Source organism: Podarcis cretensis (genome assembly GCF_951804945.1).
Source record: "Podarcis cretensis genome assembly, chromosome: 17".
NCBI classification, from domain to species: Eukaryota; Metazoa; Chordata; class Lepidosauria; order Squamata; family Lacertidae; genus Podarcis; species Podarcis cretensis.
The window spans coordinates 22,213,799-22,238,310 of record NC_137187.1 but is presented as its reverse complement, the minus strand read 5'-3'; the positions used below and the strand labels follow the sequence as shown (position 1 = coordinate 22,238,310).

Sequence of the window (24,512 nt, the reverse complement as noted above, 5' to 3'; positions counted from 1 at the left end):
AAAAAAAAGTTGCAATGCTGGCTTAGCATCTGGTTTTAGATGTTTAAAAATACTGAAAGGGTTTCTGAGCACAATTCAAAGTGTTGGTCCTGAACTTTAAAGCCCTAAACAGCCTCGGCCCAGTATACTTGAAGGGGCGTCTCCATCCCCATTGTTCAGCCCGAACACTGAGGTCCAGCGCTGAGGGCCTTCTGGTGGTTCCCTCACTGCGAGAAGTGAAGTTACAGGGAACCAAGCAGGAAGCCTTCTCGGTAGTGGCACCCACCTTGTGGAATGCCTTCCCACCAGATGTCAATAAACAACTACCAGACTTTTAGAAGACATCTGAAGGCAGCCCTGTTTAGGGAAGCTTTTAATATTTGATGGATTACTGTATTTTAATCTTTTGTTGAAAGCCTCCCAGAGTGGCTGGGGAAACCCAGCCGGATGGGCGGGGTATAAATAAAAAAACAAACTAATAATAATAATAATAATAATAATAATAATAATAATAATAATAAAAGTGTGGACTTCAAACTCCTAAGGTATAACAGTCCTGAGAGCCAACTGTTGAACTCTTTAGCCAGTGCAGAGTATGTGATTTTGGGGCGTTGTTTTTGTGATATGCATGATTGCTGAGTCATCATCTTGAATCTTGTACATTATCTGACAGTTGGGGTCTTTTGGATGGATTTGTATATAAACAATGTTTTTTTCAAATATCTGCTGTGATTTCAGGCCCACATTTTTGTTTGCTTGTGAAGTCTTCATGAAGTGTTAGAAGACTAGCCAGTAAAGATGTCTACCTTTCTTGCAGACCAGTCCTGTTTTGCTAATCTCCATGTCCATGTGTCATATTATCCTGGGAATCTCTCCTACTGCATTTAAATAGGTATCTTCTAGAGAAACAGGAACTTCTGTCAGATGTTTGTACACATTCTTGTGTAAGAGGCCTATGAGCTCCAACTACAATGAATAAGGATTACACAGGTTTTATATGGTCAACTCGGGATTTGAGTTGTGAGTCTAGTGCCTACCTAATAAATGAAAAAAGGCTGCAGAATTGTGCTCACATGGTGGGATTGACAGCAAAGAACTTCACATGTGGCGTTCAGTTTGTAGATAACAACTGTAGGAAAAATGAGTGCTATTGACATTGAAGAACTATAAAGAGAATTAACTATTGGAGGCAGGAAGATTGATGAGACACAACAAAGAATGAAAGTGTTAGTATGGCTTCACTGTCCTAATTTGGCAGACAGATAGTACTATGGGATAAAAAAAAGCATTGGTCATGTATTTTCCTTTGCTAATTGCAAATATAAAGCATAGAAAATGGATAGCTGGAGCTGGACAACTCAGTTGGTTAGAGCACGGTGCTGATAATGCCAAAGTTGCAGGTTCAATCCCCATAAGGGACAGCTGAATATTCCAGTATTGCAGGGGGTTGGACTAGATGATCCTCAGGTTCCCTTCCAGCTCTATGCTACTGTCACTGGATAGAGCACAATGAAATTGGCCAAGGTTTTACAATCTTCAGGCTAGGTCAGTATGCTGCAAGCCTGCTATCACAAATGTCCGTCTTCTCTCACCTGTAGGTATACATGCTGATCTCTGCTGTTGTCTTACAGCTGATTTCAGGAAGCAAAGCTGCCCTTCAAACATTATTAGCAGAGATTATACTGTTTTCCTTGCTAAGTCCTTACTTATAAAAAGGTCTAATACCTTTTTTGGAAGTATAACACTCAAAGTGGGGCACTTTCAAAGCAGTGTGTGATGGATTTAGCTGTTCACCTCTCACTGGTGATAAAGGAAGCCGTGCAGCTAAATTCCTGCTACGGTCCTTTGAAAAGCTACTTCTTTGTTTGGAATATTATAAAAAGCATCATTAATGACTGAGGATGCCTTGATTTAAGGAACATCAAGATATATGAGGCTGTGTTCCTTAGTGGAAGCCACCGTTTTCTTTCCACCTGCATCAAAGCTTGAGCTGTGGGAGAGAGGAAAACTGCACACCACCCAAGTGGGGTGGTTTGATTTGGTGCTAAGAGGAAATGTAATCAGGCCTGGATATGCCTCAGTGCTTCTCAGATAGTAGAGGAACAACATATAATTGTTTGAAGCAAATGCCAAAGAACTTTCAGATTCCGTAGAGAAATCTTTGTGTGTTTTCATTAGATAATATACCTGTAGCATCAGTAACAGGAAGGATTCCTCCCCCCAAAAAAACCCTGCCTTCCTAATCCGTGCAATGTGCATATCAGGTGTTAGTGCCACTGGGAGGACTTATTCATCAAATTTTGTGCGACGGCAATGTTGCTGCCTATTGAAGAAGCTATTTCTCTAATCTGTTTCCCTGTTCAGCTAGCTCACAAAGATAGCAAAAGCTTTCTGCTTTACGTGTTCAAGCCACTGCACAATTTCCGTTCAGTTCACAATTGCATTTATGGGAGACAAGCCACCATTTCGTGTCTGTACAGCCTTTGGTAAGATTGCTTGCAAGGAGAAAGAAGGGGTTTGGGGGAAATTGCAGCCTTCCCCCCCAAATTTTCAGTTCCTTGGTTCATACAGGTCAGGGAAGATACTGTCTTTGTTTCTACTGCATGTTTTGAAATTTACAGCAACGTTTACCAAATCCAACAGTCCAACTTTGTTAAGCATACATATTCAGATCAATGAGAATGATTCATGAATGTGTCTTCAGCTTACCCTAAGTCATTTTTAACTTGAGGAAGTATGTAGAGCATTTTGGTGGTTTTCTAGTCATCCCTGTAGAGGAAGAAACTTGTCCAAAAAAAAAAAAAATCAGATGTGGATTGTGTGTGTGAATTCCTCTAGTTCTCAGCCACTATATCTAAGACCAGAATAGTTTGCCTTTGTAGATTAGATCCTGAATTCTGTACATACAGTTCTGAACATTACTCCCTAATATTTTTGGAAGAGAAGCATGTAGCAATAACTTTATCCTGTAGTCTGTCTTCACATGTCTGTCATTACCCAGTGGCTTAGACACTGACACACACAGAGAGAGGGGTCAGCTGTGCCAATAGCACCAGCCCTGACACAGCCTGAGTTGAGCAGCCTGGAGCCAACTGTATATGGGTCCCCCAACCTGGACTCCCAGAGATTGCATCTCCTGAGCCAGATCCCTCCCCCACCCCATGGAACCAATACCCCCTATTCCAAGATCCAGAAATAATGAAATATCAAGGAGTGTTGAACTTGAGGGCTGCTACTTTAAGAATCTCCATTGCCCATCAAAAGGTAAGGACCTAGGAGAGGTAGGCCCAGTAGCTGTAAAGGGGCTCAGTTTGAACTCAATGCCTGTTGCAGCATGTAGTCTCTTCCCTAGGACATGTCCCTGACAGCTTTGGCTTTTTAGTCCTAACTCATAATCTCTGAGTAATACTGCCCCTGCTTGCCAGTCATCTGTTCTGGTTGCCTGCTTCAGAATGCTGCCTGACCCACTTCCTCCAGACACTCTGTGGTTTTTTCCATGCCAGGACTGAACACAGGTCCTGGCAGCATTCTGTAGGGACCAGCAATGGATCATGAATTCTGGAGATAGGAGCCACCATGAGGTTCACAAAAAATACTTATTTTCCCCCACAGGGGGCTGCTTTGTGTATTTAGCATAAGGTAAAGGTAAAGGTACCCCTGCCCGTATGGGCCAGTCTTGACAGACTCTGGGGTTGTGCGCCCATCTCACTTAAGAGGCCAGGGGCCAGCGCTGTCCGGAGACACTTCCGGGTCACGTGGCCAGCGTGACATCGCTGCTCTGGCCAGAGCCAGAGCCGCACACGGAAACGGCGTTTACCTTCCCGCTGGTAAGCGGTCCCTATTTATCTACTTGCACCCGGAGGTGCTTTCGAACTGCTAGGTTGGCAGGCGCTGGGACCGAGCAGCGGGAGCGCACCCCGCCGCAGGGATTCGAACCGCCGACCTTTCGATCGGCAAGCCCTAGGCACTGAGGCTTTAACCCACAGCGCCACCTGCGTCCCACGTATTTAGCATATAAGCACCAAATAAATATTCAGGAAGCTAATAATAGTTTACAAGCTAATAATAGCTGGGTTGCCATATTACAAAAGTGAAATATTCCAGATATGTCTGGGAAATTCTGGGCATATGGCAACCCTAGTTTCCCGAACTTGGGTCTCCAGCTGTTTTTGGACCACAACTCCCATCATCCTTGGCTAGCAGGACCAGGGGTCAGGGATGATGGGAACTGTAGTCCAAAAACAGCTGGAGACCCAAGTTTGGGAAACACTGGTTTATACCATGACCCTTATTTTAATTCATATTGAGAAAACGTCTTTGGGTTGATACCAACCACAGTGCTTTCATAGTCAAAAGTGACATTTGAGTCCCAGTTTCCAAAGTCCACACTGTAGCACTGTTCACTGATCTACATTGTTGGTCATTTAAGGGTGTTTAGAACTGGAGTCTAAACCGTTAGTGAGAAAATTGTGGGTGGGAGCTAGTGGCCTGGCTATGGACATTCCTTTGCATTCATAGTCAAGGTATGGTGTGTATCCAGGTTTCTCAGGACCCTTGAGCCACACGTATGTTAGAAACATACATGTTTATAGAATTGGAGTCTAAAGCCATCAGAGAGAAAGAAAAGAAGATATTCCATTTCAGTTTATAAAACACTAATGCTGAAATGTATCTCAGTCTTTGGACTGTGCTGCATTTTCAAGACTCTCGGGGGATATTCCAAATGTCCATGTGTTCTTGTTCTGTGCAGTCTTAAAAATGCCCAGATATGTGTGTTCTGTGGAGTATATAGCACTGTGCAGTTAAACTCAGCCTGCAAGTCACAGCAGTCAAAAACAGTAATAAAAGACATATTACTACATGACTCAGGCTGACAATCCAAGTAAATGTGACACAATTTACAGATTATTATTATTATTGGTCTACTAGTCTTTTCCAAAATGGATGTTTCCTCACCCGAAAGAGACGAACATGAATAGAAATTTGAGGATTTTTCCTCATTATTTTTTTTTAAAAGCCAACATTGATACACGGAGCCCTTAACAGAATTATGCTGACACTAATGTAGCTGCATCCTTTCAAACAGAGGACCCGAGAGAGCCTTCACTGAGATGAGAATGGTGACGATTAAGCCCCATCAGTCTGTGCTTCAAATTCATCTCCAGCTATGAAAAAAGGAAGAGAGCCATTTAGAAAAGTGACAGCAAAAGTACATCACAGAAATTTTCTAAAGACTACTTCTGCATTTCCAAATACACCTAAATTTCACAAAACATCAAATTACCATCTTTGGCTTCCTTTGTAATGGAATTGGGCACATTTTTGTGATCATGCATTTGAACAAAAACGTCAGCATAATAACATGACAAATGAAATGCTATTTAAAAATAAGAGTTCTTCCACCCACGTGGATGTCTTAGTCACAGATTTCCATAACTGAACATGTGCATGAGCACCCAATGGCTGTACATTATAGCCAATTAGTGTCCCACAAGAGAGCTGTCAGTGTGCTAGGTAAAGGTAAAGGGACCCCTGGCCATTAGGTCCAGTCATGGCCGACTCTGGGATTGCGGCGCTCATCTTGCTTTATTGGCCGAGGGAGCCAGCATACAGCTTCCGGGTCATGTGGCCAGCATGACAAAGCCGCTTCTGGCGAACCAGAGCAGTGCACAGAAACGCCGTTTACCTTCCCGCCGGAGCGGTACCTATTTATCTACTTGCACTTTGACGTGCTTTCGAACTGCTAGGTGGGCAGGAGCAGGGACCGAGCAACGGGAGCTCACCCCGTTGTGGGGATTCGAACTGCCGACCATCTGATCAGCAAGCCCTAGGCTCTGTGGTTTAACCTACAGCGCCACCCACGTCCCGTCAGTTTGCTACGAGAAATAAATTAATGAAACAAAGACCCTTGTGATTCCACTGTACCAACACACAGAGGGAGCTATCCACCGAGACTCTGCATAATCCACTGTCCCTTTGGCCTGGCATGAAAGGTAAACTTTTCCGATATAAGAGTGAGGCCTGCCTCAAAATTTAATTCAGAAACCAAGTATGCTTCTGCTGCCAGAAAACTGGAGACTCAGCTACATTACTAAGAAAAAGCATGTTATATGTGTCATAACACTGTGACACCAGATGGCGCTGTGGAGTTACGTCTTCCGCCAATGTGATTTCCCACTTGGAGGTTTAAGGCATGTTTTCTTGAAACGCTTTTTTGATGTGTCTAGATCCAGCCAGGAAAACCCACATTAGAACAATAGGGAAGGGTGTGTATCAAGTAGCTTTGCTACTTGCAGTGTTTACTTTATTCCTTCTCTTTAAAATAAATAAGTAAGTTCCCTACCCTGGATTTGAACTGGTAAGTAAACCTGATTTTAGAATGGCATTTTCTATCTCATAATGTTATGCAGCGGCTTTCCCTTCAGCAACGATTGATGTCATGCCAACAGAAACATGCCAGCAATTATTAAGAGAGGTTAACTCGTGTAATCTGCTGATTAGGCTGCGCTGTATATCATTCCTATTATGTACTCCCAAGATTCAGCTTCCTTTAGAAGGGAGCTGCAGGAGGCTTCTGGCATTTTGTAACATTTGCATTTCTTTACAGTTCTTTACGGTTGAACATAGGTAGAGATTCACCGCTTAACACTCCACAAACACCCCAAAGTGCAACTAGTACCCTCAGATTCTTCCAGAGAGCAACTCAGCTCTCTGTCTACTTCCAGTTTTTGAGCTCATCCACACAAGAGTTTAAAGTAGATTTGAAGCTGCTTCAGTCTTACCCACCTCCCCGTTTTTTTGCTGCATCCACATGATGCTCTCATCCGAGTGGCAGCCTTCACTACCCACACCCAATCCATCCCCCCCCCCAAACCATGGATAACCTGATAAGGGAAGTATTTGCAGAATTAAAGCACGTGTTACCCAACTATGAATGCACTGAAGTGCATTGTGAGAGCAGGGTTTGTATAGGTTTCATTAGGTTCCATCTAACACTACAACACCTAATTCCATTTTGCTCAAAGAAAAGGATGCAGTCTGCTCTTTTTATAAGAATAAAATATCCCACAGATCCAGTTACAGATAGGTAGCCGTGTTGGTCTGCCATAGTCAAAACAAAATAAAAAAATTCCTTCCAGTAGCACCTTAAAGACCAACTAAGTTAGTTCTTGGTTCCAGTAGCACCTTAAAGACCAACTAAGTTAGTTCTTAGTTGGTCTTTAAGGTGCTACTGGAAGGAATTCTTTTATCCCACAGAATTATTGTTGCTTCTCAGGCTCTCATTAGGGGCAGTTTAAGCATTCTTGATTGACTAAATGTTTTCTCATTGCTCCAGCATTATTGTGCATATATGTACAGTCAGACCTTGGATCCTGAATGCCTTGCGAGTCGAACGTTTTGGCTCCTGAACCCCGCAAATCCAGAAGTGAGTGTTCCGGTTTGCGAACGTTCTTTGGAACCCGAATGTCCAATGTGGCTTCCGATTGGCTGCAGGAGTTTCCTGCAGCCAATTGTAAGCCACACCTTGGTTCCCGAACGTTTTGGAAGTTGAACGGACTTCCGGAACAGATTCCGTTCGACTACCGAGGTACCACTGCAGATATATAGAGATAGAGCACAATAGTTGGAAAGTGGGGGAAGGCCGTTGGGGGGAGGGAGCCCCTGAGCTTCATTGTGGGAGGAGTATTTTTTGTTGTGCATTTATCAAGGAAGACAAAGCTTTGGGGGGCGGGCAATGAAGAGGGCTGGTGAATCTGTTTGGGGTCCCACAGTAGATTGGAAAACAAGGCTCCATCTTAGATGGAGAATTCTGACAATTACACATTTCAGAAACCAGGCTCTTTCACTCTAACAGTTTGAACTAGCACATACACTCATGCATGTACAGTTCTCCCAAGCTAGATATGGTCAAAGAGGCTTTTGAGATGCTTGCAACACATTTTCAGAGTTCTTCTTTCCATTAGTTTTAATAGCTTGAGTAGATAAATTTTATTAGTTGCTTTCATCTCTGTCATCATATATATTTCTATGATAAGCTTGTCTATTGCTGAGCTGTTAATACTAATTACAGTGGTCATGTTCTTTATGAAAACTATCACTTTGTAAGCACAACTGTGAAAGCTTAATCACTCACACCCAAATTTCAAGCTAATGCACACAAAAATGGCTTAAGCAGAATGGACAGCTTGCATTTAGTGTATTAACTGAATGGGCTTGTTGACATTTCAGTTCAGTCCTGAGGGATACGCTTCCCATCTCAGGGAACCCCAATTCAGTCACCTTTACAACTTTGCTACAGGAACCCTTCTTTTCCCCCTAGATTTTAAACAGTGTGCGCTCACTCTTTGTGACAGTTCCCGTACTCCTTCTCTTGCAATCTTTTAAAATATATATTGCCACTCTAAACCCTTGCTGAAACAATCATTAAATTTTCTATTACTACAGTGAATAGCCCATTATAAAGTTGGTAGGAGCTTTGATTTCTTCATGCACCTACTTTTTTTTATCAAAAGGTAGAAAAAGTGGTATATCTTAGAAACATTTAACCAAAGACAATTGGAGAGCCTGGTGTACATTAAAATAAAGCAGCTATGCATATTGGGCCGGCAGCTTGCATGTTATGCCTAGAAAGATTCGTTGCCACTGCTGTTGTTGCCAGACCACAGATGAGCAGAGCAGATCAGACATTCAAGAGAGCAGGAGTCAGTGGCGTAGCGTGGGGGGTGCAGGGGGCGCCGGCCGCACCGGGCGCAACTTCTGGGGCTAGGGCAAATCCACGGGTTAGGGGGCGCAAATCCACGGGTTAGGGGGCGCAAATCCACGGGTTAGGGGGCGCAAATTACTTGCCTTGCCCCGGGTGCTGACAACCCATGCTACGCCACTGGCAGGAGTGCTTCTCTGGATGGGATTAAAATCCAAACCAGAGGTGGGTCATATGCTCACCATGATTGAAGGCAGGCCGGTATTGCTTTCACCCAGTTGCCAGTTAGGAGATTCATATAATGATGATAAATAATAAAAGCATAAATATAATGTTGCAAAGATAACTATCATGCTTACGTGATTTACTAATGTAATTAGCCATCCAGTTCCTTTTGCTGGTAAGAGAGACGGATTATAAAGGCCATGGCATTATTAGAATGGAAATATTGTCATCAGCGGACACTCTAAATTGCAGCTAACGCTCCAAAATCTTTCTAGAGGCACCAGTCAAAACTCATCAGCTCTACATTCTTTTCACTCTCTATGTTCATACAGCCCACACTCACTTAGGACCGTTCTTTACAGGGGAACCCCTACGTTCATTGCTGCAGCCTGAATCTGCTTAGACTTGTTTTTAACCATCCTCGGTGTATATCTGTTATGAGGTTCCTTGGGCCCACTTCACATATCTTCTCAACTCTGGAGAGTGTTAACACCAGTTTCTAACATAATTTTCCTTACAGAGCCATTATCCCACATTAAGATTTTTTTCTTTGCCCTGTAAATATGTTTAAACAGCACTTCTAGAAAAGACTTTGTATCCAACGTTTGGTAAACCACTAAGGCAGGGTTGGGGAACCCTGTGGCCCTTCAGAAGTTGCTTCTATCATCCCTGAGCATGGAGCCCTGTTGTCTGGGGTTGATGAGAGCTGAAGTCCAACAACAAACGGCAGCCACAGGCTTCCCACCCCTCCATCACTGGAAGGAAAATCTACAACTGGGGAAGCCACCTCAGAAGTCTTCTTAGTATCTCTAGCTGTGAAACCGGCACACTGATAATCAAGAAAGTTATCCAGGTTGAACTTCAAGACCAATGTAGCATATTAAGGAGAAGATACTCTGTGTTCCTTTACTATCTGGGGCTTAATAAGTAAAAAAACCCCAACACCTATTCTTGTGCCCTGACTATCATAAGAAACCAGTGGAGAGTCTGGAAAAATTGGTGTCATTCCCCCCCCCCCCATTTCTTGGTTTGTCAGGAGTTGACCATTGTGTGTTTTGCAGCCAATGAAGTTTCCAGAAAGTCTTTATCAATAAGACTTTAACATAGAATGCATGAGCCATTTTGCTTTGAATAATGGAGAAATGGCTGGTGGTTATTAGGCACAAACAGAGCAGATGGCAATCTTCTTGCAAAGTGAAAATAAGCGTCACTTCCTCAACCTGGGCATCCAAACATGAGAGACCAGGGAAAGCTGCTGTGTGCATTCCTATCCTCCTTGCATTTTCGGCCACAGGGTCTTACTACATCATTACCTTAGATTTTTTTTTTACGTTGCATCATCTGTACCAATTTCCTCACCCTGGCCAAACACTGGGTCACTACCAATAGCAAGTTCTGCATGGCCCTGCAGTGAAAAAGCAGTTCTGAGATCACTTGTTTCTGCAGCGGGATTCTGGCAGCTGGAGGGAACATCAGAGGAAGTCTACAGCCATGGGGTGCATAATGCCGTGCCAAATTAAACACTCAGCCTGAAATCCACACCTCATTTACTGGGAAGATATCCTGTTCATGTTGAAAGGACGGGATACAGGGTTGTGAACTGAAACATAATGCAAAATGTTTGTCTAGTGCCTCAAATGATATATTTTATCATATCAATGGCAGAAATGCTCATTTTCCCTCTCAGAATCAGCAGGAAAAACACTTGTTATATTTACAGCAGTAGTTACCTGAATGTATGTGTGTGTGTGTGTGTGTGTATACTGATGACCGAAACCAACACACACACACACACACACACATTTCCTTGCTAATCAACATGCTGGTAGTTCAGCCCCACTGGAATGACAAACCCTAGGTAGCTCTCTTGCAAAGTAACATGTCAACCTTCCCATCTATTTCAAAGCCCCACTGTAGCAGAGCAGCTTGTAGAAATGAGCTTAGCAATCATCTGCAGAAAAGAGTTCTAATCTTATCAAGATGGGAATTGATTTTCTTCATCTTGATATAAGGAGCTTCACAGCATGCACATGCAATAGTATCAGTGGGATGGAAAGTACAGCTGTTCAGGCAAGATTATTAGGCTGGGAAACCTGTGGCTGCGTCCATATACAAGGCAATGTTGTCGTTGGCATCTAGGATCCTTATTGCCCAAATAAGTCATGCACTCGTTTTTAGCCTTGCTTGAATCTACCACCAGAGGGAGCTGAGTTTACAACACTTAACACACACAAAGAGAAAGAATGCTCGCTGATTACAAAAGCTTTAAGAGCCATTAACAAATGCTTTTTTTCTGTAAAAGCTGTTCTCCGGCAGTTTGAATAAAGTGGCATTTTTCCCATCGAGATTGAGATCATTTTCTGGCAACACTTGTATATCATCCTGAAGCACTTAAATGTAAATAATTTTGCTCCTCTCCTGTTTCATTGCCCTCTTGCAAGTGTGAGTCTTCGCTTTGTATTAGAAGAATGCAAAATAAAATGCGCCATTGTTATGGAAAACAATGGGTTAGTGACCATGGTCTTCCAATGTTTTAATTGGGAAAGGCATTCTCAATTCTACACCGATTGCCAACAAACTGAACATCTGTGCTATTATTGCCTTCTAATACTCAAATAATTTTTAAGGGTTTTTTTTGGGGGGGTGGGGGTGGTATTGGCTTATATTTGCTTTTGATTTCCACAAACGAAAGCTGCTATACTAAGTGTTTATCTCATGCTGTACTTCTGCATTTAATAGCTGCATTCATTTACCAACAAGGCTAGGATTCTGCCTTCGGATTCTGACAGTTGAGTACCATGCAAGGATAAGAGTAGAGAATACCCCGCCCATCTGGGAGACTCAGCCAGATGGGCGGGGTATTATTATTATTATTATTATTATTATTATTATTATTATTATTAATCCCCCCATCCACCACCTTTGTAGAGCTCAGTGAGTGCTACATAGACTTCTGGGTAGTGAGCAAATATAAAAATATTTTATCTTAACAACATTAACCTTTTGAGCTCTCTGCAGTGATAGGAGAGTGTTGCTAAAGAGTATCGCAAGGCTTTTCTTTGGGATACATTTTTCCATATCATCACCAGAATCTGCTTGTGCCATTCGAATCACTGTATTACGTTGACATTGCTCTTATGTATTGTTATGATTGGGGGCTTGGAACGCTCTTTGGTTCATGGAGGAGGAGCGTGTTTTGTGTGTGTGCTAACAGGATAGCAAGAAGACTCCCTTCGTGACTGAGCCATACTCATACATAGTCTTTCTACCTCCCAGTTTAATAACCGGATATCTCTTTGTTTTGTTTTGATCCAGAGCCGAGATTGCCTGAAGCTGGGCCCACCTGCAGAGGGAGAAGTCGTTCAAGTGAAATGGCCAGATGGAAAACTTTATGGTGCAAAATATCTAGGAACCAATGTAGCCTACATGCATAATGTAAGTTGCATTTAGTGATCTGTAAATTGAAAACCTTCATTCAGTTGTCAGATTCCAGTGCTCATTATATGGCCAGTATTATGTTGGTTGTTGTAGATGAAAACTTACTTAACAGGGATAGCCAACTGACAGTCTGCAAGATGTTTTGGCCCAGTACCTGTGGTTCAATTTGTGTCTCTCCAGATGAGAGTGTTTCCTAGCTTCACCTCTGCTTGGACAACTGGTAGCCTTGCTTACAGTGGTCAGAGGGTGGGAGGGATGACTTAGTCATACAGAAAATGTCTAAGGTCAGTAAGCCTGAATCACTTGTTTCAACCCAATTCTGTGTTCGTAAAAGTGAACTCAGATCTCCAGAGAAACCTTGTCAGGATCATCGTTTAGTTACAGCTCACAATAAGAGCACCTCGTTTCAAACTTCTAGGCCCATGGGCCAGTTTAATGGCCATGTTCTTAAGATACCCTTCAACAGCTGTGGATTAATCAAGGCTCAGAAGAGCATCATGACATTTGAAACTTAAACCGCCTATCCTGGTCTTTTGTGGTGCCTGGCCTCTTACAACTGATCCCCAGGCCGAGTCGTAACTGCAGCAGGTGGGGTGAATTCCTCACAGTGATATTGGCAGCCTTGCAATAGGCTGTGTCAATAACTCCTGAATTGTGTACTTCAGATACCTTGTATTAGAAATGCTATGAAGCACTAGTATGAATACCTCAACAGATGGGAAATGAAAATAACTTGAAATGTTGGTGCAGAGTCATTTTAAGATACATAAAATTAGATGATGTAAGATGAACCATTGTTCTTGACAACTGTGGCCATTAAACACAGTTACTCAGGGTAAGCACATGCGCCTTATTAGAAGCAGAATTATTTCCTGTTAGTCGGATTTAAGTGCCCTTTTCAAGGTCACATGAGAGCCCTAATTGCCCATTTCTTGGGACCATGTGTTCTATCTTCTAACAATAAGATCAGGCAAAAATGAAGTGCTGGAAAAAGCAGAAAGATGATATGACAGGTGGCATTTTAAAACAAAGCAGTTTCAATTAAGAAACCATAACATTCTTGTAGGGTTGTGGAGACATTTCTGTATGGAGGATGACAAAAGGAGAAATGAAAGAGTGGGGAAAACCTTTATGTTGCTTAGGACACCTTCATACATTACAGTTCCCATGCCAGAAAATACTTATGTCCTTTAGGCCTAATGCCATTTTCTTTGGCAACAGTAAAGCAAGTGCTGAACCCTTTCCCTGCCAGATGTGTTCTTTGTGAAGCTTGCCGTCAGCTGCTTTTAACCCCCCAGTGTTCCAGGCCTGCTTTTGTGAGAGACAGCATGATCATCTCAAGAGGGATTTGTTCCTCACAGCAGTGCCACACTTGAGTCTAAGCCCAGGCATCTCTCCTCATTCTGCTGTTCTGAAAAAAACCGAGCCACCTCATTCTAATGGTCAGTTCTTTTGGTGCTTTGAAATACTAATGATTAATCAACAAAGGAGTTCCCCAGACTTCATCAACACTTGTTAATTGACTAGGATTAAAGACGTACACACTTAGACCGTTTACATAGGTTAATTAACTCTTCACATGCTAATTGCTGATGTTCAGAAGTAGGTACACACATTCCAATGCACATGGATCTTGATTACATTCTCAAAGTCTAACACATAGTCTTTATACATAAAGACTAATTTAACACCACAAACCCCTTGCATAAACCCCTTTCTTAGACACTTTCATACTGTCTTATAACACGTACCAGAATAACATACAGGTTTAAATCTTAATATGTACTAAACCTAAACATTTAGCACCACTGATCTATTACACTACTTAGTGATTAACACCAACATACGAGTGGGTGGCGCTGTGGTCTAAACCACAGAGCCTAGGACTTGCCGATCAGAAGGTTGGCCGTTAAAATCCCTGTGATGGGGTGAGCTCCCGTTGTTCGGTCCCTGCTCCTGCCAACCTAGCAGTTCGAAAGCACGTCAGAGTGCAAGTAGAAGGTAAACGGCGTTTCCATGCACTGCTCTGGTCCGCCAGAAGTGGCTTAGTCATGCTGGCCACATGACCCGGAAGCTGTCTGTGGACAAACGCCAGCTCCCTCGGCCTATAGAGCGAGATGAGCGCACAACCCCAGAGTCGTCCGTGACTGGACCTAACGGTCAGGGGTACCTTTACCTTTATGAGCAGGAAGTGGTGCCATACTAAATAACCCCTTCCCCTGGTGTCTGCACACAGAATGCAAAAGTCTGAAGGAAGGAGCCTTTGCACGTCTCGGCTTCTGGAACATTTGGGGTTCCAGATTGCACAGAACTGTGATTGCACAAAATCTCAACCTTTCAGACGTGTGCATTCTATCAATGGCACTAGGGAGAAGAGCTGTTTGGCACAGTGTTGCTTCCTGCTCATTTTAATCATGCATAGAGCTTCGGTCTGAACTAGTTGGGTTTAGGCGGCACTTCCATGTCACTTTTTACAGACGCTGAAGTGTGATGGGAAATCAAAACATGGTCACTGTTTTAGTGTTGCAGATCTGTGAAGATCTGTAATAATAAAAAAGGCCAGGATTTTTTAAGTGGAAACCTGAGCCTTAAACATTGTCTTACGATTTTGCATGTGTTTCCCTTTTTAATATGCATGTGTGAGCTTATGAAGATGACTAAATTACCCATGTACCTAATCAAATGCTTTCCAGCAATTCCAATTAAACTGCTAATTTATGATGTCCTGATGCAAGAAAAGCACATAGAGAGAACTAAGTAGCAAATGTTACTGACATATTATTGCAGTAGTGGTTATTATTATTATGTGTGTCTGTCTCTTGGGGCTGATATAAATTAATATGGACAGTGATTGACAAACTGAGTGGTCTACATTATGCCAACTCAAGCCTAGTTCAGATTTGGACTCATTAGAGATGATCTATTGACACTCTCTGCCATAAACCCCTATTGAATAACTTAAAGGAGCCATTACTTATCATTAGATCTCTACAATTTGGAAATATTTTCCCAGCACAGAATAGAATTTGGTTTCTAATTAACTGGTGCGGCAGACACACGGCCGAATCTTCTGGAAGAGCTGAAACCGCATAGTATGGTAGTTTTATCTGGACAACATTGGCTGCTTTTGTGTGGTATATTATGCCTAGATTTAGAGGAGATTATCAGTTATGGGGAGCCTGTACACACACACACACACACACACACACACACACACACACACACTGATGTTGGACTACAATTCATCTCATCTCTGACCGTCAGGCAGTGGGTAGTTATACACACACACACACACACACAACTAATATCACTACCCTGAAAATGTTTGGGCTAACAAAAATCTTTTAATACTGTCAGGAAGGCTTTAGACATATTTGAGTAAGGTGTATGGATCCCTACTGTACATATGCAGTTTTTTATCTCTGAATTTATGATTATCATTATCATCATTAATGCATTTGTTTCAATGGGCACTTTGAACTTTAAAAATAAACAACCACATTTGGTCAAGAGCACAAAGAACAAAGCTATAGAAGTACCAGACGTCCATGTCTTGGAATTGGAAAAGTGTTGTCAAAAAAAGTAACTTGGATCTTCTGAAAGGCACAACTGACTGCAGCAGCCGAGTCGTTTAGCATTCCCCACACCTTGCTGCATTCCCTTTCTCATTTTCTGCTAAAGGGGTTCATACTGGATTAGATCTAAACCTAAGCATGATAAAGCTTTTCATCTTCTGAACAGACTATTTTAAAAGAAGTTCCATCAGATTCAATATAATTCTGCTAACTGGCATTTCCTTTAGTATCACTCATACCTTCCTCCTTTTGACATAAGTCTTCCACAACCTTGAAAACAGAAAGATTAATTCTTATCACTTGGGGAATTAGATTAACCATTTGGGTACGTTGGGCCCTGGGTCATGTGATGGGAAGGATGACTGGCTGCCTTGCATTTATTTATCTCCAAATTTGTAAACCACTCTACATTAAAAAGAAATACCCAGGCAGTGTATAAAAATAGTACAGAGTAGTGTAGAAAAAGCACAGTGTGGCATTATACAGATTTTAAAAAAAGAAAGGCACATCATCAGCCCCATTGCATGACCCAGGGGCATTTGTAGCCCCACTTTCCAATGTGAGCAGAAGCAGTCAAACTTACCAGGAGCTATTAACTCTTTAAGGAAATCGGGGGGAAGCTTTAAAGTGCAGCAGCAGCTGATCTGTGCAGCTGTTAACTAAAGAAAGAAGAAGAAGGTTAGAAGTCAGTCCTTGGGCGACCTTGTAAAGTAAGTCATTTTATTGAGGGAGTGGCTGTGTATGAATTTCATGCAGATGAGCACTGAACAGCTAAAATATTTTGTTGCCTGTGCTATCCCATACCAGTAACAGAATCTCAAATAATGCAGATAATTGTAATCTGAAGAATTTCTGTATTTATATATATATATATATATATATATATAATTAGGTGGAGTTTGAAGATGGTTCTCAGATAGCAACAAAAAGGGAAGAAATCTACACTCTGGATGAAGAACTGCCCAAAAGAGTGCGGGCTCGATTTGTAAGTACCGACAAACACATTGAAATTGGGGCAAAATGCCACAAGTTGATGATTGAATTTCTGTATCATCCTCACCGCTTTTATAAAGATTTAGTGCTTATGCGTTTCTTTTACAATTGCCCCATGGCATCGTGTCAGATGTTCAAGATCAAGCCTTATCCAGCCTGCAAGGAAGCAAAGTATATCGGCTACGCAAATAAAGTCTATCCAGCCTGCAAACAGCATTTCCCTAGATCCCTGGATGCTATTATGTGGCAGCTTGTCACAAGCCGGTCATTCCGGTGAAAGCAGGAAGAACTCACCCACCCCAGGAAAACAACCTTGCTGTTGCTTACCTCTTCCACATTATTCATGTGTGCTCCCTACTTGCCTGGTCAGAGGCAGTAGTGCTTCTGAATACCAGTTCCTGGAAACTGCAGGAGGGGCAAGTGCCCTTGTGCTCAGATCCTGCTTGAAGGCTTCCAACAGGCATCTTGGGTGGGCACTGTGAAAACAGAATGCTGGACCAAATCCACTGATCCAATCCATCACACCCTTTCTTCATTCTTATGCTGCACACTGGGAGCCAGTGTGGTGTAGTGGTTAAGAGCAGTAGACTCATAATCTGGTGAACCGGGTTCAGTTCCCCGCTCCTCCACATGCAGCTGCTGGGTGACCTTGGGCTAGTCACACTTCTCTGAAGTCTCTCAGCCTCACTCACCTCACAGATTGTTTGTTGTGGGCGAGGAAGGGAAAGGAGAATGTTAGCTGCTTTGAGACTCCTTAGAGTAGGTGATAAAACGGGCTATCAAATCCAAACTCCTCCTCCTCTTAGAAGTTCCAGATGTAGCTCTACAGGGTTTAGTTTCTTTTGACTATGAGAGCACTAGAGACTTACAGTGTCTTTCTAATGTTCACTTTATTTGCAAATATATGAGCAGGGTGGAAGCACTCTGTTGTGTATAATTTTTATTAAATTTTCTATTTTACAATTTAGAATATTCATTTAAACAACCTTAAAATGTCAATGACTTCCCTTCTTCTCTTTCCATGGTTCATTTTGCATATAATAAATCCCTGCACATTTTACATAAACTAAACTGTTCAATATTCCATTATTACATCCATCAAAACTTGTTTACACTGTTGAGTTTATCTTAATGCTGCCAACATTTTCAAGTGTACACAATTCCCCCCCCCCCCATATATTCAATAAATATTTTCCAGTCTTCTTTAAACGTATGTTCTTCTTCTTCTCTTATTCTATATGTTAGGTCCGCAAGCTGTGCATATTCCATAAGTTTAAGTTGCCATTCTTCTTTATTTGGGACTTCGCTTGTTTTCCATTTTTGGGCTAACAAAACATGGGCCGCAGTAGTGGCATACATAAATAACCTTTTTTTGACACCTGGGAATTTTCATCTAAATTATCCCCAACAAAATTATCCCCCAAGATAAAGGACTCTGTTGTGTTTTTTTAGGAAAAGTACTTTTAAACATTTTTTTCAATTCATTATTAATTATTTCCCAATACTCTTTTACCCCTCTACAGGTCCACCACATATGAAAGAACGTACCCTCAACCTCATTGCATCTCCAGCACTTATCTGATTCAGTCTTATACATAGCAATCCTACTCGGAGTTAAATAGAGTGAAAGCACTCTGTATCAGGCACCTGCAAATTTCCTTACCCCTGGGTCAGATTCCCAGATGATACCTGCTGTAGCCTCTCTACGGTTCCACCCCAAAATCACAGCTAAACTCTCTTCTCTATCTCTCTCTTTGTCTACATTCAAACTACAAGCTGCCTTCTTTTCATTGACTTGTCATGTCACTTTAAACTACAGTGGTGCCTCGCAAGACCAAATTAATTCGTTCCGCGAGTTGCTTCGTCTTGCGATTTTTTCGTCTTGCGGAGCGCGGATTGCCCGGATATTAACGGTTTTACGAAAAAGGAAGCAAACCCGCAATATGTTTTCGTCTTGCGAAGCAAGCCCATAGGGAAATTTGTCTTGCGAAGCACCTCGAAAAATGGAAAACCCTTTCGTCTAGCGAGTTTTTCGTCTTGCGAGGCATTCGTCTTGTGGGGCACCACTGTATTGTTAAAACTACGTTTTGGTTTAAATGTGAATATGCAGCATGCTGATACATCATGCTTCCCTCCTCCACTGCTGATCCCAGGAAACAAGCCATGGTCTGGCTTAGAGTTACATCTGAGCCCAGGGTCGTGGTTTGCTTCTTTCCAATCAATGAGCTCTAAGACTCTTCCCAAACATATTGTCCACCTGTAGGCACTTTGGAAGATGTCCTGGTAGACCAGAAAGGTCTCTATCATGCATTAACTTGAGATATTTCTAGTCTACAAGTTTCAGAATCATGAAACAGAGTTTGTAGCTTCAACACGTACCTAGCAGCATACATGGGAAAGATGGTTCTTGAATAGTACAATAAATAACTTAATTGGTAAGAACAGCGGATTGATTATTTTTTTAAAAAGTAAAAATTATGTTGAGGAAAATGACCCATTATTACTTATTGTTTTATAGAGTATTCATAATGGGCTTTATAATTAACTAGATGTTCCATAAATCTGTTTTATTGTTGCATTTAACTTAGAATTGCACTGCAGATATAGTAGATTTCTGCCATTTATTAGAAATCGTGATAGTTTTATAGATCATTTTTACTTCTGTCTGTAATAATGTTAACTTTTCAGGGGAGTTAATGATATTGTTATAATGCTCCCTGAAATCCGGGAATACCCTAGTATCCAGAAATCTCTTTGCATCTGGCTTTGGTAATGCCCCATTCATCAGGAAAATCTTTTGACGAGAAGTCAGTAAGACTCTCTTCTAGCTCAGCCTAGCAAAGTATGCTACTCTGGAGATCTGTTTCCTGACTGTACTCAGAGTAAGGGACTGAAACCCTGGATCTTGTGTACACCGGCCAGATGGCCGTTTCCACCTTCATTGCTATCACAAGACTATAAAGTATGTGCAGCGTGATGGCAGCTGCACTTGGAAGTAGATTGGCTAGGATTGTTTAAGAATGGCAACATCAAAGTTACCTCCTCCTAAATTCATACCAGCTCGACTGACCATGATGAAAGAAGCCTATACAGTGCAACCTTGGTTCTCAAACGGCTTAGTTGATGAACAAATTGGCTCCCGAATGGCGAAAACCCGGAAGTAAGTATTCCAGTTTTCAAACATTTCTTGGAAGCCCTAACGTCTGATGGCCTGCACCATTCGGAAGCTGTGCCTTGGTTTTTGAACGTTTCAGAAGTTGAACAGACATCCGGAACGGATAACGTTTGAGAACCAAGGTACGACTGTACATGAGTAAAGGCTTACTTGCAAACAAGACAAGTGAAGAGAGCCAGGCAGATGAAAGGAGAAGGCCAATCACTGTTTGAATAACAATGTCTTCTCTAGCAGAGGTCAATACAATCCGAGCTCATTCATTTTGGTTTATGCATACCTTTCTCACCATGGCTCTTTCTCCCTCTGCCCTTGCCGATCTATCAAATTATGTGTAACCAGCCCATATGATTCAATCTGTTTTCAAGCATCCAGCCCCTTGGAAGGTCCATTCCATCCATGGTTTGTAAACACACCAGGAAGCTGATCCACATTAGAGATTTACATGCTTTCTCTTGACTAACTTTGAAGATTAATCTCCACTCAGTGCCCGCATTGATTTATGAATGTATATAACGTGAACTGACGATGGTCTGTGACCATTAAATAGAAAGACATTCGTGCTCTTGAAGAGGTTGTTGAGATTTATGTTTATTTGAAGGGAATATACTGGAGTAGGAAAACTATTTATGTGGTGTTTCGTTATGTATGAAATATACCCTATAGTGAATGTCTCTTTTTAGTCTACAGCTTCTGATATGAGATTTGAAGACACATTCTATGGAGCTGATATTATACAAGGAGAAAAGAAGAGGCAGAGGGTATTGAGCTCCAGATTTAAGAACGAGTATGTGGATGACCCTGGATACCGCAGTTTCCTGAAAACCTCGTTCCAGAAGAAGTGCCAGAAGGGATTATAAAAGAAGAAGAAGTGAACTTATCACCTGCTCTCTTTTCCTTTGTGTGCAGAGGGGATGCAGTTACTAAATGTGGGGTTTTTAAAAATGGTCAGGTAATCATCTTTTTGTCTGACATGTAGCTTGTGGTTCAAACACATACTGAGAGTTTGATTTAAAAATATCTCGGGCACAGAAAGTGTTTCTTAACTAAAGGGCCGCGATTTGTGGGCTAATACGCTAAACAAGGACTGTCGGATTCACATCAAGGATCGATCCATGTCACATTGGCCCTGTCCAAGAACATGCCTAAGAACCCACAGTACCACCGATTGGAGAACTTTTAGTCTTGCCTTGCACTGATGGTTACAAGAGAAGTTATATACCAATCAAGGTGAGGAACTTTCTTCAGCCTCCAAAGTTAAAGTTTTGCAATCTGTACATTGTCCACAAACGGAAAAGGGAGTTCAACCATATATATATATATTCAAAGCTTTTCTAAAAAAAAAAAGTATAAACAGCACTGAGATCTACAAATACTGCTGTACTGTCATAATTTTGTACAGTGCTTCCCACACTGTTTATGCCTCCTGTGCTTTCAGTGCTCTCTGGCCAGGACTCAGTTGTTTAAATGTGATGGTGGGGAGGTATTACTAGAGAAGAGAAAGGTGCTTCTAAAGAGGGAGACCTTCAGGAAATGAATTGTGGGTGTATATTTAAAGAGAGAGATTTTTGGCATCTATTTTTAAAGGTTTGTTTTTTTCACAATACTCTGTGGGGACGACAGCAATTTGTACAATGAAATGTCTTTTATTGTGTTTGTAAAATTAGAGTTTACATATCTTCGCTTGGCAGGCTAGGTTTGAACTAATGTAATATAGTAATATAATATGGTCTTCCCTTTTTAAATAATAGTCTGCAAATGTAATAGTGTTGGAAATAAAAAAAATGATGTCCCTTTGTCTACTAATGTTGGGTTGCGGCAATGTAATCTGTAGGGATCACACACACACACACACACACACACACACACACACACACACAGCCACACAGCCACACATACACCTTGGTCAGTATATGACACTTAAAAAAACACCTTACTAGTGAGGATTGCAAGTGGCTGGTGCCTTCTATAAATGGTTTTTTTTTTAATTTATAAGATAAGAAACCAGTTGTACACATCTGTGTGTACAATTAGCACACCAGTGCAGTGCATAACTCTGCCACATAGTCACTAGTGACCCAGTTTAAACATGATTTGGCTGTGCGGACCTGCACACCAGTAAGACTTTTAATTTTTAGCACACCCAGCATAGCATTTAGATCAGACTTTAGTTCACACATAGTCATTACTAATAACCGAAGCACGACCTTCCTTTCGTTTTTCCTTTGCCTTACGGTGTTAATCTTGTCAGGTTGCACAAGAGACAGCAGAATGTGCTTGTGTGTTTTCGCAGTCTCATTGCAAGATATGCTTTGGGATTGTAAAAAGCCTAAACAAGCTTTAGCTTTTGCAGAACATTATCTTTTCCATGGGTGTCAGTCCAGCAACAGATCTCCAGCCAGCTGCAACAGGGATAAAACTCTCCGAATTCAGTATTGTATGAATTCCAGATGAGCAGTAATGCTCTGCTGCAACAAAACCAGCAGAGTCCTCGAGGAGTCTTAAATGTTAAGTTACTTTATTTACTTTATTACTGTATAAATATTAAGTTATTTGATTGATTAAATTTATACCCTGCCCTTCATATTTTTCTTTCATGAAACAACCCTGTGAGGTGGGTTAGAATGAACAGTACAGTGGTACCTTGGGTTACATATGCTTCAGGTTACATATGCTTCAGGTTACAAACTCCGCTAACCCAGAAATAGTGCTTCAGATTAAGAACTTTGCTTCAGCATAAGAACAGAAATCGTGCTCCGGCGGTGTGGCGGCAGCAGGAGGTCCCATTAGCTAAAGTGGTGCTTCAGGTAAAGAACAGTTTCAGGTTAAGAACGGACCTCCGGAATGAATTAAGTACTTAACCCGAGGTACCACTGTAGTAGGAATGTTAGCATCACTGCACTGGGCTTACTTGTGTTTCTAGTGTATGAAAGCAGGAGTTGCTTTTACTTTTACTGTTTTACTCCTGCCTCGACAAAGCAGTCACATTTCCTTTAACCATCACCCCCTGCCCAGGAATTGGAGCATGATGATGATGATGATGATGATTTATTTTACAGCAGTGGCTACAGGCACCATTTCTTGGTGATGGGGGTTCCATACAGGGCTTCCCCCTGCTCCAATCCACAATAGATGAGATTCTTCCAAGGCTCAGATAGGTCCAAGGCTCATGAGCAGACCAGGCCTTGGGGGCCACCACTTCCTCACAACAGTTTCGTGTGGCAACCCTTAATTCCCTCATCTTCTCTGCTCATCCTTATAGGGTGAGATGGCCCCAAAACGAGCCCCAATGAGTGCTGTTGAGAATCAGCAGCCCAGAAAGGCCTTGGGTAAGACCAAGCATCTTCAGGGACCTACTTGCCAGTGCAGTGAAGTTGCACTTTAGGTAGGATAAGCAGGTCCATCAATCTAGAGACAAGGGAAGACCAGCTACCTTGTTCTCCCTGCTGTTTCCTGGCTACTGCCTGCCCAGCCCAATACCCCAGAAGAAGCTAGCCCAGGGCTGGCCGTAGCACAGGGCTTTCATTCCCTGCCATCCTCTGAGAAAGACGAATTCCTGGGTTTTGAGGATCGTGAATTCTGCCCATCCTCCACCAGGGTCCAGGGATCTCCCTCTCCCCATCACAATCCTTCCAATTATCTGAGGATGTTTTAAGGCAAATTAAGGAAGCATTATCAAAGGAAATGGGTATTATCCTTCCAGAGCAGTAGCAGCCTTTGCAGCCGAAATCTGACCAGCCTCTGCAACTTGAGCTGCTAATCCTCAGCAATGTCAGAATTGCAGCTTGTATCACACATCATCTAGAGAACCTCCAGCTCCATCCTCACCTAATCCTTTTCCCCACCCATCTACACAGGGATGGTTCCATTCACTCTCAAACCTCCCAGTTTTCAGGGTTTCACCCATTTCCTTTGGCAGAATCAGATGATGATAAATGGAGTGAAGGATCAGTAACTGAAGAACCCCCATTGGACAGGATGCCTTTGCTATGCCATGCCATGCCCATGCCACTCTGGGATTGACTCCTAAATCAACAGAACAACCTGCAGGCACCACATAACCTCTTCCTGTGGCCTATGCCCAGTCATCTCCCAAAATCGTACCCTCCCCGGCAGTTATCAAGAAAGTGACCAAAGTAGAATGCAGGGCTCTTTCTAATAAATATTAACATGCTGGATACAGAATTCGTGGACCACCTTAAGACCTCATCAGTGGACAAACCAGTTTATTCTCTTTCATCAAAATATTTGTTACCAAAGGATGAAGATGCACAGTTAAAATATACCACTGATAGGCACCTATATTTTGCTCTCAGGTTTGTCCAAAAAGCAGCAGCCCTCTCTTCCCGTGTAGGTTCTCCTTACAAATCCAGAACAGGATCCTGCACAGTCTCGCCTACTTAAGATCTCCTGAGTAGCATCATTTACA

At 42.1% G+C, this 24,512-nt stretch overlaps 1 protein-coding gene across 3 annotated transcripts in view; it reads left to right on the top strand.

Moving 5' to 3' along the window:
- KDM4C (lysine demethylase 4C) overlaps positions 1-21,889 on the top strand; it is a 197,579-nt gene extending 175,690 nt beyond the window's left edge. For all 3 annotated transcript variants that reach the window (XM_079959232.1, XM_079959234.1, XM_079959233.1), the window contains exons 21-23: positions 12,221-12,340; positions 16,811-16,903; positions 20,767-21,889. In XM_079959232.1, the coding sequence (XP_079815358.1) occupies positions 12,221-12,340; positions 16,811-16,903; positions 20,767-20,943 (390 nt within the window). In that variant the 3' untranslated portion in view covers positions 20,944-21,889. The remainder of the gene's footprint in view (positions 1-12,220; positions 12,341-16,810; positions 16,904-20,766) is intronic.
- Positions 21,890-24,512: the final 2,623 nt, after the last annotated feature.